General features: G+C 43.1%; 1 protein-coding gene across 2 annotated transcripts in view; it reads left to right on the top strand.

The window, feature by feature from the left end:
* Positions 1–18166, top strand: part of ZFHX2 (zinc finger homeobox 2) — a 106631-nt gene that overhangs the window by 70840 nt on the left and 17625 nt on the right. For both annotated transcript variants that reach the window (XM_082270375.1, XM_082270376.1), the window contains exons 7-9: positions 10998–11198; positions 12721–12814; positions 12955–17166. In XM_082270375.1, coding sequence (XP_082126501.1) covers positions 10998–11198; positions 12721–12814; positions 12955–17166 — 4507 coding nt within the window. The remainder of the gene's footprint in view (positions 1–10997; positions 11199–12720; positions 12815–12954; positions 17167–18166) is intronic.

The following is an 18166-nucleotide window of genomic DNA, read 5'->3' as shown; positions in this document are numbered from 1 at the left end:
ATTTCCTATGGGTCTCATTCACAACTGTGAGTTTTCAACCCACGTGTTTTTCGGAAAGGGTTAGGGACTTTTGCCCGCAGCAGGTTCTGTTTTTGGTTCCATATACTTCAATAGAAATGCATCAAAACTGTGCTTACATTTTTGATGCGTATCCACTACATTTTTATTGGTTTTTGCATGACAACAGACACCTCCCAAAAAGGCAAAAGCATTAAAAACCCATCAAAATTTGCATGTAAACAAATTAAAATATCCGTTACAAAGTGAAGCCTGATTATACGATACCAAGGTAGCGGTATCTGATAGGAGCATACATAATAAGGCATGATCTAACAGGAACCCAGTTGGGTTATAAAATGAGAAGAGAGTTGGTCCAAGGCCCCCAAATTTTCTGAAAACATTTTGGAGATCCCCTATTAGTGTATGTAGGTTGGTACAGCGGGAGAGCAGAGCCGATCAGCTGTTTCCACACTAGTGTGATTTTAGATGCGTCTGGAGTCGCGTAGAATCACACGACAATGGAAATCACAACCATGATTTTTAAAAAAGGTTCCAGTACTACTTTGGTGCGATTCCAGCATGGTTTTGCCCCCATAGAATATGTAAACCACTTCAAAGTAGTGTATAAGTTGCACTGTATAAATACACTAAAAGTTGGATCAAAATCGGATTGCAGCAGTGTGAACCTAGCCTAAAGACCCCTTTTCCTGCCACCGCATATGTGCATTACGCCGTTGGCAAGAGGTTAAGATGTAGAAGCCCAAACTGTGCTCCTTTATTATATTTATGTTGGATGGATCCCTCACCAGCGCTCAGACCTACTACGGAAGGCTTTTCTCATTTCCTCATGTCACCCTTTAGACTGAAAGTGAAGGGAAAACACTCCTATTAAACAGACACTCACCTGTTCAAGGATTATCCAGTGTCGCCCTCACATGAGCCAGTTCTTCACCGGTCTTCAAGTTGCCAGCGCCACCATGTTAACTTTGGGCAGCTGACTGTGACTCCTTGCGGCTCCACAGCCAGCTTTCCAAGGCCGCGCTTTCTGGGACCTGTGATGAGTCTTAGAAGGTTGCAGGCACCTTTTGGGAGAAGATCCACTTTAATTGGAATGAATATGCCTCAGATTATAACTATATACGGCTAGCTGACCAGCCACCATACTTATACTGCGGCAGGTCGGCACTGTCCCGCGAAACAACGTACTTGTTTGTTGCTTTCCGAGACCACTAGTGAGGGCACGCGCATGCGCCGATTGGCCACAGGGGGTCAGACGGCCGTGATGTCTGCCGGGCACCCGCGATCGCTCCCCGTGGAGACAGAACGGTGGTCCACCATTGTAAAAATGGCAGACCGCTGTTCTGTCAGCAATGTCAGTGTTCATTCAGTAAGCCCATCCCCCACACAGTTGGAAAACACCCCCTAGGGACATATTTAACCCTTTGATCGCCCCTGGTGTTAACCCCTTCCCTGCCAGTGTCATTAGTACAGTAACACTGCATATTTTTAGCACTGATTACTGTAGTAATGTCACTGGTTCCCCCCAAAAGTGTCAAAAATGTCAGTTAGGTGTCCGATCTGTCCGCTGCAATGTCGCAGTCCCGCTAAAAATCGGTGATCGCGGCCATTACTAGTAAAAGAATAAATAAAAATGACATAAATCTTTACCATAGTTTGTGGACGCAATAACTTTTGCGCAAACCAATCAATATACACTTATTGGGATTTTTTTTACCAAAAACATGTACATATTGGCCTAAAATGATGAAAAAATTAGATTTTTACATTTTTTTTTATTGGGAATGTTTTATAGCAGAAAGTAAAAAATATATTTTTTTTTTCAGAATTGTCTTTTTTTTTTTTTTTTGTTTATAGCACAAAATATAAAAATTGCAAAGGAGATCAAATACCACCGAAAGAAAGCTCTATTTGTGGGGAAAAAAAGTAGATTAATTTTATTTGGGTACAGCATTGTCAGTTAAAGGAACGTAGTGCCGTATCGCAAAAAAATGCCTGGTTATTAGGAGGGTAAAACCTTCCGGTCCAGAAGTGGTTAATAAGTCACATGAGAAAAAAGTTAAACTTGGTTGTTGTCAGTTTCTTGCACTGCCTTGTTACCAGCCTGAAAGTGGTCTGATCAACAAGGCACACATTGAAGTTGATTACTAAACCTGGACAGTGCAAAACCTGGTGCAGCTCTGCATAGAAACCAATTAGCTTCCAGCTTTTAGCCCGCATTCACATTGACTGTGGCTTTGAAATTGTGCAACTTCACCTGAAATTTCAAAGTCGCATGTCAGCTTGACTTTGAAGACATCTGTGCAGCTTCATGCACAGATGTCTATTCAAGTCGCAACCAAAATCGCCAAAAGTAGTGCTTTTACTACTTTTTCAAATCGATGCGGCACCGGAAAGTCGGCGGTGCACCGATTTAAACAGTGCAATTGCCGGCAATAGGATGTGACTTGTCATGCGATTTCACTTGTCAAATCACATAACAAGTTGCTGCAATGTGAATAGGGGTTTATTGTCAAAGCTTAAAGCAGAACTCCACCCAAAAGGGGAAGTCCTGCTTTAAGGACTTGCTCCTCTTAAAGGAGAGGGGGTGGGGGGGAACGGGTATCCAATTTTGACAGGTAGCTGCTTCCCACTGTTCCGAGCGCCACGGTGATCGGCAATGGAAGTTCTCCTCCCTCTCCCCTGCAGTCCTCTGGGACACTGACAGGTCCCAGAGTGGTGAGTGCATCCACCACTCACAATGCGCACCGCAACTCGCGCATGTGCAATAGGCACCCGGCTGTGAAAAGCCGCAAGCTGTCACAGCCGGGTGCCTGTAGTGAAGATGCCAGCGAGGGGGACCAAAGACAGCGGGTGAGACCACCAGGGGTGAGCTCACCGCTGGATCATGAGACAGGTGAGTGGCTGTTTTTTAAAAGTTAGCAGCTACACTTTTTGTAGCTGCTGACTTTTATTTTTACCACCGGTGGCTGGAACTCCTCTTTAACCACTTTAAGACTGGAAGGATTTACCCCCTTCCTGACCAGGCCCTATTTTGCGATTCGGCACTGCGTTACTTTAACGGACAATTGACCGGTCATGCGACGCTGTACCCAAATAAAATTGGTGTCTTTTTTTCCCACAAATAGAGCTTTCTTTTGGTGGTATTTGATCACCTGGCGATTTTTATTTGTTGCGCTATAAACAAAAAAAGAGCGACAATTTTGAAAAAAAACTATATTTTTCACATTCTGCTATTCTCAAAAAAAAAATTTAAAAATCAAAATTTTTTAACATTTTAGGCCAATTTGTTTTCTGCTACATATTTGTGGTAAAGAAAATCGCAATAAGCATATTTTTATTGGTTTGCGCAAAAGTTATCGCATCTACTAACTACGGGAAAGATTTATGTAATTTTTATTGTTTTTTTTTTTTACAAGTAATGGCGGCGATCTGCGATTTTTTGCGGGACTGCGACATTGCGGCGGACAGATCGGACCCCTAACTGACATTTTTGACACTTTTGGGGGTACCAGTGACATTACTACACTAATCAGTGCTATAAATATGCACTGTTACTGTAATAATGACACTGGCAGGGAAGGGGTTAACACCCTGTGGGTGATCAAAGGGTTAAATGTGAGCCTAAGGGAGTGATTCTAACTGGGGGGGGGTGTGTGGCTTCTGAAATGACCATAGAGACATGTGATCCTATATAGAAGAATCACATGGGCTCTATGATCATTTCAGGTAGAAGAACGGTCAGCTGTGTTTACAACAGCCGACCGTTCTTCTCTCTCAGTGGGAGCGATCGCGGGTGTCAGGCGGCAATCGGAGCCACCTGACCCGTGCATCGACTTCCCCGCTGCCGATTGGGGGTGGGAGTGCGCCGGCGGCAGCACGCGCTCGCCCCCTAGTTTCCCGCGTGCGACCGAGGTAGGTCTACATCGGTTTGCGCAGGAGAGTCACCCTGCGGCAGTAAAAAGGCGGCGGGTGGTCGGGAAGTGGTTAAAGTGAACATGCTAAAGTTAGAAGTTGATTGGCTACCTTGCAGAGCTGCACCAGATTTCAGTAAATCAACCCCACTGCCCCGTATTATAAAGCGATTAATCAGTTGCAATGCTGGTTTTTGTTTAATAAATATATTAGGGATAGAAAAGGAGAATTAGAATGCTGCTTGTGTAAATTTTGAGACTTTTAGAATCTAGCTGCTTTTGGCCATCACTCTTTTTTTTTATTTTTTTTTCAAAAAAAGAACCATTAATAAAAATGACATTATTTGAATTGTTCTTCTCAAGCCACCCACACGATAGCTACATACTTGTTCTCGTAGTTATAGATATAAAGTAGCACAATGAAATATTTATACATACTATAAGCATAACATTTACTTAGTAACTACAGGGTTTGACTTCCTTCAGTTGCACTTATTGTAATTATCACAGGATGTAACCAGATTTAGAATAGCTTCAAAGTAGTTAGTGGTCATACGTGCAATAGTAATAATGTGCGATGCAGTCACTAGTCCCAGCATGCCCAGGCTTTACCTCTGTCACATGTTCTGCATTAGCCTGGAGCTGCAGGAAGTGATCTTTCCCAGGGAGGGGGGTGGACAGCTGAGGGTTAAACACAGGCCCAAGTCTGTAACACCCAGCAGGGGAGGAGATAGAAGGGGGAGAGGATTTGTTTACCAGCTAGGCCTAAAGAAGAGAAGAACGAGAAAGAGAGAGAGAGAGAATTTTATTAAAAGAGAATTAAAAAGACAGGCGATAGATATTGGAAGAGTGCAGAAAGTAGCTGAGCCTTGTTACGAGAAGGTCATCAACGTGCTTTATTTAGCATTCGCTACAGTCAGGGAGGGGTGGGTGAGTGGAAGGCATGGAAAGGAGTAAGGAGTGTGAGGGATAGTTTGGGAGAGAGAGCTCTGCAGAGTAAAGAAAGAAGTAGAAGAGTATAGAAGTGAGGGTGGTAAGGTACAACGTGTACGGGGCCACACACGCCAATACAACTTAGAATAACATAAGGTGACCACTGAGTAAAAGTTCAAAGGTATTAGAGTGGGGACTAAGCAGAGGGGCTTGGCAGAGCTAGTGGGAAGTGTCATCTCCTCCTGGATGGATATGGAAGATGTTTTATTTATGTTCAGAACGGTAAGTGACATTAAACAGACAGCTATGGAGAAAGGAGTATATGTGCAGCCATGAAGGGTCACACTTATTAGACTGGTACACTAAGAAGGAAGTGCTTTGTCCAAATATTGTTTGTTTGCAGAATTTACAAGTACGGTAGTTCCACATCCTCAATACGTTACTTCATACATCACAAGAAGCTGACAAGCTGTAGTTACAGCCCAGATCCATAAGCCAATAGTACACTGAACGCTCCATCAGGGAGCGTGGCCTGTCTGTGCTGTCACATGTTATCCGTGCACTCCATGGGCTGTTAAAGGCCTCATTCGCACTGGCACTCCTGCCTTTTCTAAATGCAGGAGTTGTATGGATACACAACTTTACCGTTATACTTTCTAGATCACTTTTTCCTCAAAGATTCTACTTTAAAACAGGTTACCATATATTTAAATCAGTGAAGCTGCGTTTAGAGTTTGACGTCCGATTCTGGATGAACAGGATTCTATTTTTTCTAAACACAGCTTTACTGAACGGCCCTAAAGGCAGCTTAAATGTCCAGTCTGAATTATACCTTTATAATTACCTACATTTATCTGCACTTAGAAATGTACTGTAAATGCATCTAAACACAGGTTTCACCCTGAAAGTGTAAATAGGACCTCATGGTGGCCATACACGCTTCGATTTTATTATCAGATCATTATTATCTGATCGATTATGGAAAACAATCATATCTGCAGAAAATCAAATAATTAAATTCCCGTCCAAACTATTTGTACTTAGTTTACATCAGGAGTTAATTGGCCAGGGCAGAAAATGATCAATTGTTTTGCATCAAATGGCAGCATCAAGATATTTTGTTCACAGATATGAGCATATTTTGATTGGTCAGATTATGTGATTACATGGTGAAAAAAAGAGATGCGATCGATAACTTTATTATATCTTATATCCTAACTATTGATTAAAGTCCACTTCCCCATGGGAGGCATATCAGTTGAATGTGTTGTTGTCGACTATTGATCGATGTTTCCCATCAGAAGAGATGGATCGGAAAATAAATCAATCATTTACCATAGCGTGTGTGACCACCATTATACTGAGTTTACATCTGGCACTAATCTCACCTCTGCCTTAGCACTGTAGTGTGGTAAAGTAATGAACACTACATTTAATAAATTAAACTTCCCTCGTGCCTCTTTCACTGTCCAGGTGTCATTAGGGCCTAGAAGTTTATATACACAAGTGTAGCAGAGTGTTGTTATCGTATGTCTATGTTTATCATGTGGCAGTTACATTGTGATGTCTATGAGTACTAAATTTTGTAGAATACATTAAAGTGGTTGTAAATCCTTACATATACATTCAGTGAATGGACTATACTCAGGTGATACAGTTATAAAACAAATCCTCCTACATACGTTTTACCGGTTTATCTTCAGTCTTCTCTTCTCTACACCTGTTTAGAGTGCTGAATTTATAAAGCTTGTCTGAGAGTTCAGAAAAGAGGGGGTTCAGAGCTGAAGTTACACTCTACAGAGCTCAGTGAGGAGAGTTCTGAGAGCTGATTGGAGGGATAGACACACCCACCTTCACACAGCTCACAGGAACAGAGCTGAGGCTGTCAATCTTCTGGAGGTCCTTCCCCTGTCACCATTTTTCTCTTGGTGTCAAGAAAACTTGTCAGAAGCGATTCATGCTGATAGCTGAGGAACAAAGCAGCAGACAGAAATGCAACTTAGTGATTTAAATTGTGACAGGTACACACTATAAAGGGATATGCTTTGTTCCGATTTCATATCTGAGGTTTACAACCACTTTAGCTCTCTTATGACCAGGGAACATTGATGCATAAATACCCAGGTCAAATTTAGCAGCATAAGCATGCATCTGTTAATTTGACAACAACTCTTAATTTGCATACATACCTAAATCATGTTTTGTATATTTTGTAAGGACATATAAAGTGCCGTACACACAGGCCGAATATCGAGCGGTATCGGCCAGGTCAATAGAAACCAGCCGACATTCAGCCTGTGTGTACAGTAACCGGTCTGACACAAGCCGAACAGCTGGCTTGTGTATAAGGGGCATGACTGAAAAAGGTCTGCCGATCGGCATCCAATCGGCGCGCTCAGCCAATGTCTGTGTTCTCAGTTCTATTTTCTCAGTCAATGGTTCTGGCAGGCAGCTTCCCTCTGTCAGAACAAAATGTCTCAGCGGGGGAGATTGCTGTACTAACATCGTATTGCTACTATAGGATCCCCCCCTGAGCTCTTCCGTTTTTTTTCATTCAGCCTGCTGAGTTGAACGTATAAAAAAAAATTATAGTGTGTACTACTTAAGGCCTTTATTTGGTGCACTGCTTTAATCAACCCCTTTCTCTGTGTTTTTATGCTGGCACATACAGTATCTCACAAAAAGTGAGTACACCCCTCACATTTTTGTAAATATTTTATTATATCTTTTCATGTGACAACACTGAAGAAATTACACTTTACTACAATGTAAAGTAGTGAGTGTACAACTTGTATAACAGTGTAAATTTGCTGTCCCCTCAAAATAACTCAACACACAGCCATTAATGTCTAAACCACTGGCAACCAAAGTAAGAATACCCCTAAGGTAAAATGTCCAAATTGGGCCCAAAGTGTCAATATTTTGTGTGACCACCATTATTTTCCAGCACGGCCGTAACCCTCTTGGGTATGGAGTTCACCAGAGCTTTACAGATTGCCACTGGAGTCCTCTTCCACACCTCCATGACAACATCACGCAGCTCGTGGATATTAGAGACCTTGTGCTCCTCCACCTTCCATTTGAGGATGCCCCAAAGATGCTCAATAGGGTTTACTGTAGGTCTGGAAACATGCTTGGCCAGTCCATCACCTTTACCCTCAGCTTCTTTAGCAAGGCAGTGGTCGTCTTGGAGGTGTGTTTGGGGTCGTTATCATGTTGGAATACTACCCTGCGATCAAGCCTCCGAAGGGAGGGGATCATGCTCTGCTTCGGTATGTCACAGTACATGTCGGCATTCATGGTTCCCTCAATGAACTTTAGCTCCCCACTGTCGGCAGCACTCATGCAGCCCCAGACCATGACACTCCCACCACCATGCTTGACTGTAGGCAAGACATACTTGTCTTTGTACTTCTCACTTGGTTGCCGCCTCACACCATCTGAACCAAAAAAGTTTATCTTGGTCTCATCGGACCAGAGGACATGGTTCCAGTAATCTATGTCCTTAGTCTGCTTGTCTTCAGCAAACTGTTTGCGGGCTTTCTTGTGCATCATCTTTAGAAGAGGCTCCCTTCTGGGACGACAGCCATGCAGACCAATTTGATGCAGTGTGCGGCGTATGGTCCGAGCACTGACAGGCTGACTTCCCACCCCTTCAACCTCTGCAGCAATGCTGGCAGCACTCGTACATCTATTTCTCAAAGACAACCTCTGGATATGACCCCGAGCACGTGCACTCAACTACTTTGGTCGACCATAGCGAGGCCTGTTCTGAGTGGAACCTGTCCTGTTAAACCGCTGTATGGTCTTGGCCACTGTGCTGAAGCTCAGTTTCAGGGTCTTGGCAATCTTCTTATAGCCTAGGCCATCTTTATGTAGATCAACAATTCTTTTTTTCAGATCCTCAGAGAGTTTGTTTGCCATGAGGTGACATTTTGAACCTCCATTGACCAGTTTTAAGAGAGTGAGAGCAATAACACCACATTTAAACACACCCTGCTCCCCATTCACACCTGGGACCTTGTAACACTAACAAGTCACATGATACTGAGCAGGGAAAATGGCTAATTGGGCCCAGTTTGCACATTTTCATATAGGGGTGTACTCACTTTTGTTGCCAGCAGTTTAGACATTAATGGCTATGTGCTGAGTTATGTTGAGAGGACAGCAAATTTACACTGTTATACAAGCTGTACACTCGCTACTTTTCATTGTAGCAAAGTATCATTTCTTTAGTGTTGTCACATGAAAAGATATAATAAAATATTCACAAAAATGTGAGTGAGGGGTGTACTCACTTTTGCATTAAGTTTCTTTTTTATGTTATTTTCTCTTTTATTTTCATCTACTGATCCAACCAGTACTGGAGCACTCAGAATATGCTGGTGCAGCGGTGCATGGTAGCCAATAAGCGTCTACCTTCAGCTTGTATAATGAAGTTCTGACAATAAGCCTTGGTAGTTTCTTTGGTTTCTATGCAGAGCTGCGCCAGATTTTGAACATTCCAGTTTTAGTAAATCCCCCCTCCTCTTTCTGTCTTAGGGTGTCTCCACTCTGCATGAAGAAATAATGAAGACACCTCTGGACATAAGCATTGTCAATCTGGGGAGAACGTAGTGTTAGATGCACTAACACATTTAGGTGGACTTGGCTAACAAATTAAAGCTGAACCCCAGCTTACACTTTTTCAGCAGTTACCGATAGATAATGTTTTTTATTTTTCCTATTGGGATAAAGGCATTACATGAAATGAATAAAAGCTGACCATTGTAAGCACCCCTCACAGTGTTAAATAGTTTGTCTCAACCCTCCCACTACCGCTTCTGCTGTCATATTTTTAAAATAAAAAAAAACAAACATGTCATACTTAATTGCTCTGTGCAGTGGGTTGCACCGAGAAGCCCCCATTCTTCTCTTCTGGGGTCCACCGCCGGTGATCCTGGCTCCTCTTTGGCGAGTGCCCCCATAGAAAGATGCAGCAGTCAGGGCAGATGTAATCAGACATAGGGGTGGATTTACTAAAGGGCACTGTGCACTTTGGAAGTGCAGTTCCATTCTGCAAGAACAGTTGCACTCATTTTCCCCAGAGCTTAGTGAATGTAGTAAAGCTATGCTGATTTTCATCATCCAATCATGTGCAAGCAAAAATGCTGTTTTTTTTTTTTCCTTGCACCTGATTGGTTATCCATTACAAAGTGAAGCTTCACCACATTCACTAAGCTCTGGGGAAAAATCCAAAGTGCATAGTCTGTCTTTAGTAAATTCACCCCATAGCGTTGCACATGCACCACATCTTCTTTCATTTTCATATGTAGCCAGGGCCGCCATCACGGGAGTATAGCCCATACAGATGTAGGGGGCCCGGGCGTCCTGAGGGGCCCAGTCCTGAGGGTTGCCCAAGTTGGCACCTCCCCTTTTGTTCCCTACACTGACAACTAGTCCAGACTCCCGCTGGTGCTGACCGCTGCACTGGTTCCTGACTCCCCTCCTGCCGCTGGCCATCACTGTCAAAATATTTGGTTGCTAAGACCGCCTGGTGTCCTAAAAGCCAGTCATATGCATTTTCAGGCCCCCCGCAGAGGGGGAAGATGTAACCTGGTGGTCAGGCCCTGGGGGCCCAGGCCTAAAGCTGTGTAAGGGGCCCAAAAGTTTCTGATGGCTGCCCTGTATGTAGCTGTCCTGTCTGCAGGTTTTTTTGGAAGGTAAAAGGAGGTATATGAGCTGGAAATTTATCATTTTTGTTGGATAGTTGCCTGATGCACATTGCACTTGTTTTGGCAGTTCCCCCCAAAATCTTTATTTTACTTCAGTTATATAATAAACACTCAAATGCATTTAATCATTGAGCAAAAACACACTCACAGGCATTATTCATTACGTAAAAATTCAAAATAAGCAATTTGAAACACAATCTCAGCGCTGCAGTTTCTCTATAATTTCTTTCTTACTATATAATTTTATCACTAGATGCTTGCTTAGTTATAAATATCTGACTTTCACTGCATCTGCCTACCCTGTGTCTGGTTTGCAGTTTTTATTTGTGTAACTGTACTTGTCCATGGTAGAATTTTTTAGCATATTATCAATAACTTTAACAAATAATAATATGATGTATTCTTGGTATCCGTTTAGGTATTCTGCTGTCCCTTCTGTGCTTATGTTAGCCCTTCTGAAGAAAAAATCCACAGTCACGCTGTGTCACAGCATGCACTGCAGCCAACTTTTCGGTGCCCATTGTGTCAAGAACAGCTGACAGGAACCAGTAATCTAAAGGCACACCTGGGACATGGACATAATGTGGTGTCAGAATGTGTGGAAAAACTGCTGCAGGTGGTGAGTTTCGCGAAAACTGTGAATGATTAAGCGTACAAATGGCTGAAAAATTAAGATAATTCAAAGGGTTTTTTTTTACTTTTGTCTGCATACTGTTTTTATTTAACTACTTTAGCCCCGGAGGATTTTGCTGCTTAATGACCAGGCCCTATTTTGCGATTCGGCACTGCGTTATTTTAACAGACAATTGCGTGGTCGTGCGACGCTGTACCCAAATAAAATTGACGTCCTTTTTTTTCCCATAAATAGAGCTTTTTTTTGGTGGTATTTGATCACCTGTGCTAGTTTTAGTTTTTTGGGCTATAAACAAAAAAAGAGCGACAATTTTGAAAAAAAAAAAAAAATATATATATATATATATATATATATATATATATATATATATATATATATATATATATATATATATATTTTTCACATTCTGCTATATAACATTCCCAAAAAAAAAAAAAAAAGTAAAAATCTAATTTTTTTTAACATTTTAGGCCAATTTGTTTTCTCCTACATATTTTTGGTAAAAAAAATTGCAATAAGCGTATTTTGATTGGTTTGCGCAAAAGTTATTGCGTCTACTAACTACGGGAAAGATTTATGTCATTTTTATTTGTTTTTTTTTTTTTTTTTTACTAGTAATGGCGGCCATCTGCAATTTTTTGTGGGACTGCGACATTGCGGCGGACAGATTGGACCCCTAACTGACATTTTTGACACTTTTGGGGGTACCAGTGACATTACTACAGTAATCAGTGCTAAAAATATGCACTGTTACTGTAATAATGACATTGGCAGGGAAGCGGTCAATACTATTAGTGATCAAGGGGTTAAATGTAAGCCTAGGGGAGTGATTCTAACTGTGAGGGGAGTTGGGCTTGTGAGATCATCACAGAGACATGTGATCCTATATATAGCAAGATCACATAGCCTCTGTGATCACTTCAGGGAGAATGGCTGTGTTTACATCAGCCGTCCGTCCTTCTCTGTCAGCGGGAGGGGGGGGGGGGGAGATTGCGAGTGGCCGGCGGCCATCGGAGCCACCTGTCACACGCACTTGCTCCCCGGCTGACGAGCAGGGGCGAGAGCGCGCAGCCGGAGGCACGCGCTCGCCCCCTAAAGTCTTCTGAGTGAGCGACGTAGTACTACGTGGATTTGCCCAGGAGCGGCCGCCTGCTGCAGTAAATCTGTGGTGGGCGGTGGTCAAGTGGTTAATGAATGTATCTGTATGCTACAAGAAATATAGTCACATAAGCCCCAATTAAATTCTCTGCACACAAACACACATTGGGGTGAATTTAATCAGAATTCAGCCTTGATTTGTTTCTGCGAACAAGAAATTGGCATCCCTGTTAATATGTTTTCTTCAGATGACGAAACACATATACAGAATACGAGTGGTTTCATCTCTTGTAGAAAATTTGACTTCCATTTACACAGCTCCACACATGTTCACTTACATGTGAACAGGTCACATGATTTTCTACAATTTGGTACACAAACTTTATACCATCTTTGTTTTCTGTTTCAGGCACAAAAGGTGCATATAAGTTTCAGGACCAGGATTATTCCAGTGAAAATCATAGAAGAACCAGAACAACCTTCCTCTGAGATTCCACCCTCCAGTGAGTATTCATGCTGTCTTCTGTCTTAGTTTTGGTTCTCCTAACTGATTATTTCCTTTATGTTTGATAGTAATATTTTGACTGTTATAGTTTACTGTTGACTTCAAGAGTTCTTCATCCATAATTTTAATTTATTATAGGTGAAGCCACAGATACATCCCCTCCAGGATCTCCTGGTGAAATTTCAACAAGCCCGAATGAAGCAACAGATTCTGTTGCTGATACTGACAAGTTACCAGAAGAGTCTGCATGTCCCTTATGCCCTATTACCTCTGAAAATTCTCAAGAACTAAGGACCCACTTGGAAAAGGATCATCCAGAGTTTAGTCAGTCTGATATTCAGCAAGCATGTGAAGCACGTAGTCAAGAAGTTGAAGGTACAGAGCAAGAGGATAAAAAGGGGTCTCAGGAAAGTACACCTGCTCATACTCAACATTCTACATATCGAAAAACCACCAACTTTGCAATGGATAAATTTATGGATCCTTCTAGGCCTCACAAATGTGTGGTATGCAAAGAATCCTTTACCCAGAAAAACATCCTACTTGTACATTATAATTCAGTATCACACTTGCACAAGGTGCGTAAAGCCTCTCTTGATCCTTCACTTTCTAACCGTCATGAATCTGGAATGGGGTCTACGGGACATGGAGTACAAACAGGACAAGATAAACCCTACAAATGCACTGTATGCCATGTATCATACAACCAAAGCTCAACATTAGAAATTCACATGCGTTCTGTACTTCATCAAACCAGATCAAGGAGCTTGAAACAGGATCCTACTAAGATTCTCTCAGAAAAACCTCAAAGAGACCCTGTATGTAAGAGTGAAACTACTACTGATTGCAGAGGAGAGACCACAGAAGTGCAAGGAGTGGATCTGCCCAAAAAAAGGCCACAGCAGCTTGGTCCCTGTGTTGGAGTTCCCATTTTGCCCAGTCCAGTTGCTCCACCTCCAGTTCAACTGTCCATGGATTTGTCTAGACCACCACCACTTGTCCAGCCTTCTCCACTTTTTACATCATCTCTCCTTCCCTCATTTCCACTGATACCTGAAGCACTATTGAAGCTCCAGCGTCAACAGCAGCAGCTTTTGCTTCCATTTTACCTGCAAGAGCTCAAAGTTAGTGCAGATGGAGGACCAACACCTTTACTGTCCTTTGGAGGTGCTCAGCAGCCTCCATCCATCAAGGATGAGGGTGACCAACCCAGCGTGACACCCAGGCCAGCGAATGAAAAGGATGAAAAAGTACCAGATGAGCGTGAGGCAGCAACTGGAGAAGCAGATGTTTCACAGAATCCAGAGTCTTCAACAAAGGCTTCTGCAGACCCTACTGGATCTGCAGCACGAGCATTGCTAGAAAATTTTGGATTTGAGCTGGTTACACAGTATAATGAGGGAAGGCAGCCACTTACTTGCCAAGCTCAGATTCAGCCACTGCCTCCTGCTCCACCACTTGATACACTGCCTATACCTGCTTCCACAGAGAGCCTTCAATGTGGTACTTGTGGTAAACATTTCTCAAACAGATTGATTCTTAAAACACACGAGGAGCACATGCACCAACGTTTGCTACCATTTGAAGCTTTGAGTCGATATGCTGCCAATTATCGCCGAACCTACGATAGTCATAACCCTGCTGGAGTCAATACTGAAACAGGAGGTCCTCCAGCTACGCCACTAGACTTCTCTGTAACATCTCAGCTCACTCAGTGTCACAAAGAGGTTGAAGACCAGGATTCTTTACCTGAACAGGCCATTACAGTTGAACAGCTTAGATTTCTACACAATCACCTGGATTTTCCTGGACACCTGTTGGAAGAACAGATATTATGGGCAGCTGAAAAGACTGGATTATCCCCTACAGCTATCAGGCAGTGGCATACGCAGAGTGAGAGAAGCATCCAAGAGTCTCAAGAAGAAGAAGGAGATGATTATTCTAAGATGGATCGTATGAGTCATCGACGATTTTCACGCACAAAATTCTCTGACTTTCAGACTCAGGCACTAAACAGTTTTTTTGAGTCCAGTGCATATCCTAGAGATAATGAAGTAGAGCAACTGTCTGCACAGCTAGGTCTTTCTGGAAGGGTGGTGGTGGTCTGGTTTCAAAATGCCCGACAAAAAGCACGAAAGCAAGCTGCAGAGTCCGGGGGTTCCCCTTCACCACCCCTGCATCCTATTCAACCAGGGGAACGCCCTGCTGCCAACAGCAAAGTTCCACCTTGCCGGAAATGTGACATGAGCTTTCCTTGTATTTTTCAACTAATCCGTCATCTGAAAATTTGCTATAGTGATATCAGTGAAGAAGCAGGTGAAACGGAGGATAAAGAAGAGGAGTTGGTTAGGTCTGCACAGACTGAAGAGTCAGTATCAGATCACACTGTAGGCACTGATCTCCCATTAACAATTAGCCAAGAAAAGCAAGATAAACCACAAAGTGAAACTAAAGCTGATCAAGAAGTTATTGCTCCAGTTATAAAAGAGAAAGTTGAGTCACCTAAGGTAAATGAAGGAAATATACCAATATCTGAGCCAGGAGATCATCATTTGGAGCCAAATGAATCTTCTGTCACTAACAGCAATGTGGAGCAGAACCAAAACAAGACATTACCAAGTAATAGCCATCTTCAAGCACCTTTGATGGACCTCTCTGTACTTATCCCAGTGGGGGCTGGTGAGGCTGCCTATCAGAAAAAAAGAAAGCATGAAGAAGAAAGCCTCTCTCCAGCTGGAAGTGATGGCGGAGATGAGCCTCCAAGGGACAAGCGTCTGAGAACCACTATATTACCAGAACAGTTAGATATTTTACATAGATGGTACTTGCAAGACTCCAATCCAACAAGAAGCACACTAGAACGCATATCTCTTGAAGTGGGCCTGAAAAAGAGAGTGGTTCAGGTTTGGTTTCAAAACACAAGGGCTCGTGAGAGGAAAGGCCAGTACCGAGGGGTACCACCTGGCACTATTTCAGCTCCTCGTCAGCAAGATGACTCTTCAAATGAAGGGGTAAAAAGAGAAAGCTCTGGTTCAAGTTACTTTTATAATGCAACTCCAAGCCAAATTGTGCCACAGCTTGTAGCTAAGTCAGGCACATCAGCGATACAGAGCAGTTCTTCACTATCTTCTAAACCTCAGACTTCTTCCAGCCTCACAAACACTCAAGTTGCCAAGTCCCTGGTGAATCCAACCCAGGCTCTGTCAGGCCTGCTGAGCGCTGCACAAATTATACCTGGCTTAGTTAATCCATCTCAAACAATCCCAAACCTTGCCAGTACTTCCCAAGCTTTATCTGGCCTTGTTAATCCACCACAGTCATTGTCAGGTTTAGTTAACCCAAATCAGGCATTCCCAGGTCTTGTTAACCCTGCCCATGTTCTGCCCAGCCTAGTGAGTACTCCCCAGTCTTCACAAGGATTGCTGTTAGCTTCCTTTCAAACTAAACCTGCAGCACCACCTGTTTTAGTGTCTTCCCCTCCTGAGGCTAAAGTCCATTCTTCTCCCAGCCAGCAAGCACCTTCCCAGTTGCCAATAGCTGAACCTGACAAAACCGTAACTCTTTCAGTTAATGAGACACTGGATTGCTCTAAAATTACACATTCAGAGCAACTTACTACTGAGAATCAATCTACTGAGAACCAAGGAAGTTGCAACCAAAGACCTGCAGAAGAGAAAACGGCCAATAAAATGATGGACTCTCTCATGCACAGTCCACAGGCTGGAGATATGAGTGACTCATCAAGTTCAGACCCTGGTCCTTCTAGTCCTGGCAAAGGACCATTAAACTCTGAAGGCCTTTTAGGTTCCTCAGGAGCTAGGCGCTATCGTACTCAAATGAGTAGTCTACAGTTAAGGATACTTAAGGCATGTTATTCAGAATATCGCACCCCAAGCATGCAGGAGTGTGACTGCCTTGGCAGTGAGATTGGGTTGCAGAAGAGGGTGGTTCAGGTTTGGTTTCAGAATGCCAGAGCCAAAGAAAAGAAGGCTAGACTTCAAGGACTGGTTGGCACAACTCCTTCCAGCGAAGGACCTCAGCCTACTGAGTGTACTCACTGTAATGTTAAATATGGGCCTACCATCCCATGCCGTGCCCACATATTCTCCAGACAGCATATTGCAAGGCTTCGAGCATCAATACAACAGCAGCTAAAGGAGGAAAGCCGTTACCGTGACACACATCCAAGTGCAGGAGCACCGCCTGTTTCAGAGAGCAAACCAACCTCGCAGATGCTTAACTTCCAGACTTCTGCTACAGTGACACCACAAATCCAGAGGATTACACCCTTGCTGATGCCAGGACAGGGCATTCCTGCACCTTTAGGTGGATTGGCCACATTTAACACAGGTAAAACCAGCTTGTCATTAGGCAGCATAGAAGAGTAGAGTCACAGTACACTAACATGCCTTGAAAAGTGCTAGGTGCCGAGTGTTGGGCTTATTTTAGTATTAAAACTATAACCTTCAATACTAAAACGAAGAAGTTGTTCACCTCTAAATATGAACCAATAGTTTGCAATTAAACACATATGCAGAGACCTAAAGTGGCATTAGACCCAAAAACCAAAAACATTTGTATTGCGGCTTACCAGTCCTTAAATATGGTGTCTACATTCATTTTATAGGCTTTTTTTTCCACCTGGTAAACCAGTCAGTAACACACTCCCTGTTTTAGGGTGTCTTTATTCTGAATGGAGGAGCAAATGAGACACCTTTGGACAACAGCATTGTCAGTCTGGGGAGAGGGTAGTATAACATTCACATAGAATTAGATGGACTAGACCAGTGGTAACCAAACTGCGGCCCTGGGGCTGGATTTGGATCTTTGCTTGCCTTTATCTGGCTATTGAGGCATTTTATTTCTTGTCACTGACACCAACGATAGGGGAACTATTGCTTCCACTGACACCAACAATGGGGCACTATTCCTTCCCCTGACACCAACAATGGGACACTATTCCTTCCACTAACACCAAGTATTTCTCCCCCTAATGTCAAAGATTGGGCATGTTTACTCCCACTGGACACCGTCTGGCCCGACTAAAGTCTGAAGGACAGTAAACAGGCTCTTTCTTTTGAAAGTTTGGAGACCATGGACTAGTCTAAAGGGAGGATATCGGACCACATCGGCCATTTTAATAGAAACCGCCCGACATTCGATCTATGTGTACGGAAGCCGACCGCTCGCCTTGCTTCTGACGATGGGGCATGACTGAAAAAAGTCTGCAAATGAGCACCCGATCAGCACTCTCAGCCAGTGTGTTCTGGCAGGGGGCTTTCTCAGAACACAATAGCTCAGAAGAGGAGATCACTGTAGTATCATTGGATTGTTAGTACAGCGGCTCCTC

This window comes from Pelophylax lessonae (assembly GCF_965119305.1).
Source record: "Pelophylax lessonae genome assembly, chromosome: 1".
NCBI classification, from domain to species: Eukaryota; Metazoa; Chordata; class Amphibia; order Anura; family Ranidae; genus Pelophylax; species Pelophylax lessonae.
This window is presented reverse-complemented; position numbering and strand designations above follow the sequence as displayed.